Source organism: Schistosoma mansoni (genome assembly GCF_000237925.1).
Source record: "Schistosoma mansoni, WGS project CABG00000000 data, supercontig 0199, strain Puerto Rico, whole genome shotgun sequence".
Lineage (NCBI taxonomy): Eukaryota > Metazoa > Platyhelminthes > Trematoda > Strigeidida > Schistosomatidae > Schistosoma > Schistosoma mansoni.
This window is the reverse complement of record NW_017386074.1, coordinates 1-10162: the sequence shown is the minus strand read 5'-3', so window position 1 is coordinate 10162 and position 10162 is coordinate 1. Positions and strand designations below refer to the sequence as shown.

The following is a 10162-nucleotide window of genomic DNA, read 5'->3' as shown; positions in this document are numbered from 1 at the left end:
TATGAATAGTAACTTGATGTGAGAAGTTTCAGTTTTATTGATTGATGAACTTTACGTACATCAGATTAAAGAATCTCAAGTAACTTGAAACCTAGGGGAAACGTTGTCTTTAGACTACCTCATGTCAACTATCACTTGTACTTTCATTGAGTACTGTGAAGTATTCGGCTGTAAATCGTCAATAAAGTCCAAATATATCTTTACACTAGGGTGTTTCTATGTTCATTATGTATTCAGTAGACAGAAAATAGGAAGTGGGAAATAATTTGTTAAACAATTTTTTTTATCAATTTCACTTACAAAAGATTTAGTTTAGGTTTATCGCAATAGTACTTCAAGCTTAGTTTCTATTTGACACAAACAACAATTTGAAAACATTTTCATTCATTCTCATTAAACTGGTTTAGATCATAGCACAAATACCATTCCATGTATATTTATAAATCTTATTTCAGTTAAACTCATTAAATGTATGATACTGGAATCAGGAACAAAGTATCTCAAACCTATGACAGACTTATGGTAAGCAAAGATGGATAGTGGCTAGCAGTGGAATCCAGGATTAACGTTTCGTCCTATTTGGGACTCGTCAGATGGATGCACCTGTATAGAAGACTTGTTGATGTTCACTCTGGGACTGGAACCCAGTACCTTTCGCTTCAAACGTCATCGCGTTATCCACTCGGCCACTGAGTCCTGATTCGAACAAACAATACTAAGTGAATTTAAACTTTACCCCATTGCACAAACAGGTAGCTATCAGAACTCAGTGTCCGAGTGAATAATGCGATGACGTTTGAAGCGAAAGGTATTGGGTTCCAGTCCCAGAGTGAACATCAACAAGTCTTCTATGCAGGTACATCCAGTTGACGAGTCCCAAATAGGACGAAACGCGCAACCTGGATTCTATTGCTTGTCACTATCCATTTTTGCTTACCATGCTTGTGAATTTAGGCTATATCGAGGCAATACGCTCAGTATGCACATATGCCAATTAGAGACTGACCAGTTGCAGTCCTTAACATCAATGGGAAGATTCAAACAAACAATACTAAGTGAACTATGACAAATTGTTTATAACCATTTTGTCAATAAGACACTTAAATTTTTCAAAAATCATTATATCTACCTAAAATCTGCAATCACCTAAATTGTTCTTCCTTTATATTTGCGTCACGTAATATAAAGTACAACTGGCTAGTGAGCTTCTAAGTTCATAAAGCCTCAATGTTTCCTTATATGGAAGTTAGTTATTCATATTCAATAAGAAGATATGGATGATAGATGGCATTGGAATCCAGGACGGTCATTTCATTTCGTCAATTGGCTATACCTGCATCCCAAGATTGATGTTCTATTTGCATGTTCTGTCTTAATAATTTGTTTGTCTTCCATTATTTACCATAAAAAATAAAAAAAACTATAAACTGAATATTTTTATATACAAAACAGAGCAATTAAATTTGTAATTTCAATAATTAAGATCATGAGTCCAGTGCTTCTATGTTTTTTACATAGTGGTCAAGCTTTAATTAACTCATGATCTCAATTATTAAACTTACTATAGTAACCACAGAAACCCCCTTCTGATAATAAATTTGTGTTACCATGGTAACAACAAAAATATTTATTAATGTACATGTATGGAATAAAAATTTACAATCTGAACTCGCTTTTGTAAAATAAAAGTGGAACTGAATTATAGACCTGAACAACATTAAGTAATGAATCCATTTTCTTAATTCAAGTATATGAATGAAGATATACGTCAACAATTATGTACTTAAGATGTTGTATTTCACAATTTCTTTAAAATTCATAGGGTATTGTTTGCTTGAATTTCCACATTGATGTTTAGAACTGCAATGGATCAGTCTCTTATTAACATATATCAATGCTGTGAGTATTGCATCGAAATTGTCTTAATTCACATGCATTATAAGCAGAAACGGATATTAGCCAGCATTGGAATCCTATTTGGAACTCATCAGCTGAATGTACCTGCATCCCAATGTTGATGTTCACTCAGGAACACGAACCCAGGACCGTTTGTTTTAAGTGAATATACCAATACGAGACTGATCAATTGATGTTCTAAACATCAATAGGAAGATTTAGAAAACCGATAAGAAAAAATGAATTTTTCATACTTTACTTTAAACATGTTCATTTTGACTTTGAATTAAACATCACATTGACTATAAAAGCAAACATCACTGCAGAAACCTATCTTAAAGAACAAAAACCTAGGATCTAAACAAAATCTGTTGACCTTTGTCCTTCAAGCTTCAAATATTTCCTACTATCCCTATGGGACTGTGGAGATTGTTGGGTCTTGTTTGAGATCATGATTCGATCAACGTTAAACCAGCATTGAAAGCGTAGAAGAACTGGATGGCCGTTTCATCCCAGAATATGACTCATCAGCAGTGCGCATCCACGAATCCGCATTACGAGATTCGAACCCAGAAACTATCAGTCTTGCGCGCGAGCGCCTAACCTATAGAACAACTGAGCCGGCATCCAATGGTGTTAATGTCTAACTTCAACCAATCCAAGAAAATGAGCAACCATTCACCAATGTCTTTAGTGAGTTAATATATCCCAACAGACCTGGTTGAACTCATGATATCAACTATATAAAAATTTTTTAAATCTTCACAAACCCCCTTTTTTGATAATGATCACATACTCAGCAGTGAGTGGCTCCATGAGGTGTTTCCTGGAGTTCTAGTGAGGTACAGTCACCAGTAGAGTTCAACGAGGTCTGTTAGGAGATAACAGCTCACTGAAGACATTGGTGAATGGTTGCTCAATTTCTTGGATTGGTTGAAGTTAGACATTAACACCGTCAGATGCCGACCTTGTCTCAGTGGTCTAATGGTTAAGCGCTCGCGCACAAGCCTGATAGGTGCTGGGTTCGAATCTCACTAGCCGAGATCGCTGATGCACACTGCTGAGTAGTCCCTAATGGGACGAAACGGCCATCCAATGCTTCCAGGTTTTCTAGGGTAATCTAGCTTCAATGGACTTCTAAAATCAACTATATGTCATAATTAAGTTAAATTATCGTAAGTAATTTATCTATTAAGTTCTATTGATCACAGATTTCTCTCGGGATACAATCAAAAAACCAGGGAACATTGATCTCATCAAATACATACAAAAATCCTTTCAACTTCATTCGATTATTAGACCAAATATATAGTAATAGTCTTAAATAACCTAAATAAAACATACCTTTCATTTATCAAATTTTACACTTACTAAATCGATACTTAAATCTTTTTATTTTGTTAGGAAAAAATTCCCCCCCCCAAAAAAAAACTTCATTATCCCACATGGGAGTATTAAAATTAAATGGAATAAACTTTCATTACAGTTTCAATATAATTGTAATATACAAAGAAAAACAAACAAACAAACAGGCAAACAAACAAACAACCAAACAAACAAACCAACAAACAGGCAAACAAACAACTAAACAAACAAGCACACAAAGAAAAAAACAAACCAACAAACGGGCAAACAAACAAAAAAACAACCAAACAAACAAGCACACAAACAAACGAACAAACCAACAAACAGGCAAACAAACAAACAACCAAACAAGCACACAAACAAACAGACAAACCAACAAACGGGCAAACAAACAAACAAACAACTAAACAAACAAGTACACAAACAAACGTATATTTTTACAATAAAGATAAAAAAACATTTTCTCATGAGACATTTATTAAACGGTAAAAGTCATAAGAAAATTAGAATGTTTTTTTTTGAAGTTTATTGTTTTAATGAGAATTAAATTATTTTTTTAATTTTTTTAAAAAAAATTAAATTTCCGACGATTTATTTTCTTTAATGTTTCACTAAATCTGAATGGATACTATTTGGAGAAAGGGAAACTATTTTTTTTTATAGGTAACTGTTAACTACTTAATAGTAACTTCTTATGAATATCTGTTTAGTTTAATAATTTTGAAAGAATTGAGAAAATATTGTAAGCAAAGATGGATAGTATCTAACAGTAGAATCCAGGATGATCGTTTCGTCCTATTTGGGACTCGTCAGCTGGATATACCTGCATCTCAGAGTTGATGTTCACTCTGGGACTGGAACCCAGTAACGTTCTCTTCAAACGCCATCGCATAGCAACTGAGTCCTGATAGCCACTTGCTTGTGCAATGGGGTGAAGTTTAAATTCACTATGAATTGTTCGTTTGAATCTTCTCATTGATGTGTTAGGACTGCAACTGGTCAGTCCCTAATTGGCATATGTGCATACTGTGCGTATTGCCTCGATATAGCCTTAATTCACCTTTGCTTATAATGCAATAATGAATCAAAGCTATATCGAGGCATCAGTCCGTAAAGTTACTTATTATCTGAGTCAGTTTGGTAGATACAGACTACTTTTTTGGGGTCCTCATGACTACTGTAACCAATGGTATGAGACTCTAGGTGATATGACTCAGAATCGATCACAATGGTATAGCTGTATACACTGTGAGATCGAATTGCTTTATATCTTTCTTTCCACCAACTAATTCTTTAATTCCTTATACACTATCCTTTTTTTATATATTAGTACCATTGAAGTAACTACTTTTATGAATTCGGTGTTCATCATGTTATGCTAATGAGATGTGGCAACTTGGACCGATCCATATATGTGCCTAGTCCTACATTGTAGCTGACTGACCGAGAGAAATTCCATTAAACAATCTTCTTACAATATCTTTAATACATACAATTAATTTCAAGTTCTCTATTCATTTTAATTATGACAGATCAAAGTAAAACATTGAAAAATTAATGTATCATCTTTGACTTTTTTCTTGTTGCTGTTGTTGATGATAATCTAGACGTTAAATTCATCTTCATCTTTATTTTATTTCTTTTACGTGCCTTATCTAACCAATGTAATTACAAGAAGTTCAGTTAAATAAACTTCGTTAATTAAGATTTTATCCCCCCCCTTTTCTTTTCTTTTTTTTCTTAAATAGATAAAATATGATATGAAAAACTGTTAATTGACAAATTAGAGAAAAAAAAGAAGAAAAAACAATTTGTGAATGAATCTTTCTTTCATCTTTTTTTCTTTTCTTTTTTTTTGGAAATCTTTTGTTTAAATGAACAACCTCAATTGTATATATGTAGAGAGAGCTATTTGTTACTAAATAGTCTATTGTTTATACATTGTTTAATTTAACATTTTCTTTGTTTGTATACAATTTAAATCGTTAAGGACAAAAATGAAAATGTAAAACAGGAAAAAAGGTTTTATGATTGTTTAAGAAAAAGGTTGTTTTTTGTTTGTTTGTTTGTTTTAATGTATCCTGTGTGGACTGCCTCGATATTGCCTAAAGTCACAAGCGATAACTTTGAGATTCAGATACATCCAACTGACGAGTCCTGAATGAGCCCATCTTGGATTCCACTGCTAGCCACTACACATCTTTGCTTATAATCTTTGTGAATTAAGGCAATCCGAACAGGATGTACATATGCCAATAAGAGACTGATCAATTACAGTCCTAAATAAAGATAGGAAGATACAAATAAACAACACCAAGTAAATATAACTTCATCCTATTGCACGAGCAAGTGGCTATCAGAACTTAGTAGCTAGTCGTATAACTAGATAACGTTATTGGGTTCGAGTCTCAGAGTGAACATCAACTCTGAGATGCGGGTACATCCGTCTGACAAGTCCTAAATAGGACGAAACGCGCATCCTAGATTCTACTGCTAGACACTATCCATCTTTACTAAAACGTTTGTCTAAATTATTTTTGAACAAATAGAATTACAAATTTTATCATAAGGTCCAAGATATGCTCTTTTTTTCTATGATTTTCACTGTTATTCCAATGAATTGCTGATTATTAGGTAAGTTTTTTGTATTGAAAACAACTCATTCAAATTACAACATTACGTAATACAAGAAGTTATTGAAAATAAAATAATCTATGCAAAGAAAAAACAATTTTTAAATTGAACATATCAGAAAACAATGGATTATAAGATAAATTTAATGTTTGATAGTTAGATAGTTTTGAATAATTTTTTCTGGTTAACGTTTTTTTAGCGAGTTGGTTTTCTACCGGACGGGGTAACTAACCCCATGCTCGACCTTCCTCCTTTATCCGGGCTTGGGATCGGCAGTAGCCCTAGGAGGAGCTACAGGCGGAACACATTACTTCGAGAAATGGAGACGGACATGAGAAGAATGAACAAAAGTTGGATAGAATTAGAAAGGAAGGCCCAGGACAGAGTGGGTTAGAGAATGTTGTTCGGCGGCCTATGTTTCATTGTGAGTAACAGGTGCAAGTATGTAAGTAAGATAGTTTGTAAACTTGATTCTGATCATCAGTTGTACGTTAAACGAAAGTGAATATGTGTATACCATTATTTCCTTTTTTTCCTTCGTGTGTTTCTCAGTTTTAGATTATTTTTATCAGATCATTCTGATTTGGAAAATATCCAACGTGGATAAATATTTCACTTTTAAAAATTAACAACCCAAACCACTAATAACAATATAAATATCATAACTGTCAAATAAGTTGGTGCCTATCTGCACTCAATTGCTTGACGGATACCACGTCAGTCATCTTGAACAAGATAAACTGGATTCCAGTTCCAGTATAAATATCAACGATGGGATACAAGTAAATCCGACTTACGGGGTTCTAAACAGACAAAAAAATATGCGTCCTAATTGAAATAATCTCTCTAGTTGTATTATTTTAATGAATTTGTAACCTGAGAGAATGCAACTACAACACAATTGTTGACAATCATCAATGAAATTGAGTGTCAACATAATAAATTATTAATCACTTATGAGGCTATTACTTTTTTCAATTTTCAAATGACGTTTGGTTGCCTAGACTAGAAATGAAGGTCAAACAAATAAATTATTTAGGTCATATAATGTAATTTCATTTAATGCAAATCAATAGACTCTAAAAACATTTGTTACCATCAATCTAACACTCACAGTAGATAAGCTTACATTAAATCTTCTGAATAAACCATTAGGATAAATAAAATATGTGCTATTACTTACTTGTCGCTGTCATTTCTTGTGAAAAACCGATAACAAAATACGTTTTCTTACTTCATGGGTACTATCAGTGTTCTGTGAATGAAATGCCGTATGTAATAGTTATGAATGTTCGAGCAAAAAAATTGAATTATGAGTAAAATTTATGGGGAATTTCTTATTAATCCTCCTGATGAGGATCTACTGGAGGACAATATTAAAAGTTTTTGTGGATATTATAGTAATTTTAATAGTTGAGATCATCAGTCAATTGAAGCTAGATCACCATGGAAAACCTGGAAGCCTTGGACGGTCGTTTCGTCCTATTGTGGGACTCCTCAACAGTGCGCATCCATGATCTTGCCTCGTGAGATTCGAACCCAGGACCTATCAGTCTCGTGCGCGAGAACACTGGACCGGGTCTGTTGTGAGATAGTAACCCACCGAAGGCAATGGTGGACGGTTGTTCGATTTCGTCGATTGGTTGAAGTTAAACAATAACACCGTTGTATGCCAACTCAGTGGTCTAGAGATTAAGCGTTCGTGTGCGAGACTGATAGGTCCTGGGTTCAAACCTTGCGATGTGGGATCATGGTTGCACACTATTGAGGAGTCCCATACTAGGACGAAACGACCGTCCAGTACTTTTTGTTTTTCAATGGTGTTCCAACATTGATGCATTCATGAAACCAATCTAAAGAATAACTATCCTAGTGCAAAACTACACCAACTTTACTATATAAAAAGTAAAATGTTATAATAATCATGTCTACACTTTTTAAAGTTCTTAATTAACTTTATAAATCTTAAGAATAACTATCTTGTATGTATGAAGATAATTAGGTGTTTAACCATGGTTTCGCATGTAAGAACATTTGTATAGAAATGTCAAGGTCTTAGTTAACGTCAAAATCTAACTTACCTATTTCTTCAATCAATCATCTCTTGGTTAATGTCAAAGAAATTGTTTTACTATAAATAAGTGACTGATAGTGAAATAAGACGTTCGTGAATATAAAGTAATTAGTCAGAGGCCAGAATATAGTCACCGGTTTGAGTTCATCATAAGTTTGGTTAATCTTATAAGAAGATTAAGACGATAATCACTGTGGGATATATTAACGGAAAACATTTTGAACAATCTAATCACATATATACTTGATAAGAATATTTCTCCATGAAACAATAAACGGTTAACTAGTGTGCCACAATTTTATCATCCTTCAAATCTTTCCTGGTGATGTTCTAGATTTCTAACCTTTTTATATAATCCTCAAAAGCTTCAGAATTTGAATGTATGTCCAACTGTCCCATCAATGGCTCCATCGCAACGTAAATGTGATGATTAGAAGTATTTGAATTATTGTATTAACTAGGAATTCCCGAAATAACACAATTAAGGTCAAATAGAACTAAGTGAACACAAACGAACATATTGTATATAGAATTCAAAATCAGGTAGACGTCAAGTACAAAGGAATCATAAGTTCATACAAATACCTAACTAGATAAATTAAGAAGTAAGTTGAAACATAGACAATACAGAAAATAGTATGATAAATGATAAAAAATCCACCACACTGCACGATAAATCAATAAGACCATGATAGATTAGGGAGAACAATCTTCATCTTTCTACAAAAATATCCAAATTTATAAAAAAGGACTAATTATTTCAAAATTGGTTGAGATTTTGTAAAAGATAAGCAAAGATGGATAGTTTCTAGCAGTGGAATCTAGGATGCGCGTTTCGTCCTATTTCGGATTCGTCAGCTGGATATGCCTGCATCTCAGAGTTGATGTTCACTCTGGATCGCGAACACAGTGATGTTCACTTCAAACGCCTCGATATAGCATTAAATCATCTTTGCTTATATTGCTTGTGAATTAAGGCTATATCAAGGCAATACACGCAGTATGCACATATGCCAATTAGAGTCCTAAACATCAGTGGGAAGATTCAAACAATCAATACCAAGTGAATTGGTTAAAGGTGTTTATTTGCAGAATACCCATTAAAATAAGTAATACGGAGATAAATAATGCATAAATATTTTTCTAGGTGGTTGGTTGAGACCTAGCTAAATTGTTGTTTCCAATTTTTAATGACCCTTAAATCCATCAAACCAATGAGTTCTCAATGGGTTCTAGATCCAATTAATAACCATAATCCATTTACTCTATATAGTTTATAATGAAACGTCTATATTGAAGCAATTCGTACAGGATCTACATACGCCAATAAACATAGATTAAAATTTAGTCTTGAAACTTAATAACTGAATGATTCATAACCATATAGATGATGATATATACATCATCTCTGGTGAATACATTAGTGGCTATCTGAACTCAGGACCTCAATCATTCTCATGTTGAAGTTTGCAGCTGAAAGTTCTCGGTTCGAGTCTTATTTTGAACATTATATTGCCATATTTAACTTACCAGTCCTAATTGGACCGAAATGTGCATCCTCGATTTTGTTTTTAGTTATTATCCAACTTTAAAACATGCAAATAAACTATATGTTATCATCAGATTTCAGATTGACCAACATTTACTTATTTACGCCTGTTACCCCTCGTCGAGGAGCATAGGACGCTCACCAGTATTTTCCATCCAACCCTGTCCTGGGCAATGCTTCCCAGTTCTTTCCAGTTGTTATTCATTCTTTTCATATCTGCTTCTGTTTCCTGACGTGATGTTTTCTTTAGTCTTCCACTTTTCCACTTGCCTTCAGGATTCCAAGTTAGGGATTGCCTGGTGATGCAGTTTGGTGATTTCCTCAATGTACATCCTACCCGCTTCCATCTTATTTTCCTAATTTCCTCTTCAGCTGAAAGCTAGTTTGTCCTCACACACAGTAGGATGTTGCTGATGGTATCCGGCCAGTGAATGATGAACATTTTGCGTAGACAACTGTTTATAAATACTTTTACCTTCTTGATGATGGTTGTAGTAATTCTCCACGTTTCATCTCCGTTCAACTTGATATTGATTGACAGTTGTTTTGAGTTCCATATTTTCTTCATTGTGAGAATGAGGTCCTTGTTTTTCCAATCCTCGCCGTTAAGTTTACATCAGATCCTCCTTGTTTCAAGATTAACC

At 33.8% G+C, this 10162-nt stretch overlaps 1 protein-coding gene across 1 annotated transcript; it reads left to right on the top strand.

Moving 5' to 3' along the window:
• Positions 1–3341: 3341 nt before the first annotated feature.
• Positions 3342–3668, top strand: Smp_204970 (unnamed protein product; the record flags this gene model as incomplete). The annotated part of the gene is made up of 1 exon (XM_018793599.1): positions 3342–3668. One exon carries the CDS (start codon positions 3342–3344, stop codon positions 3666–3668), a length of 327 nt encoding a protein of 108 aa, XP_018647122.1.
• Between the last annotated feature and the right edge of the window lie 6494 nt (positions 3669–10162).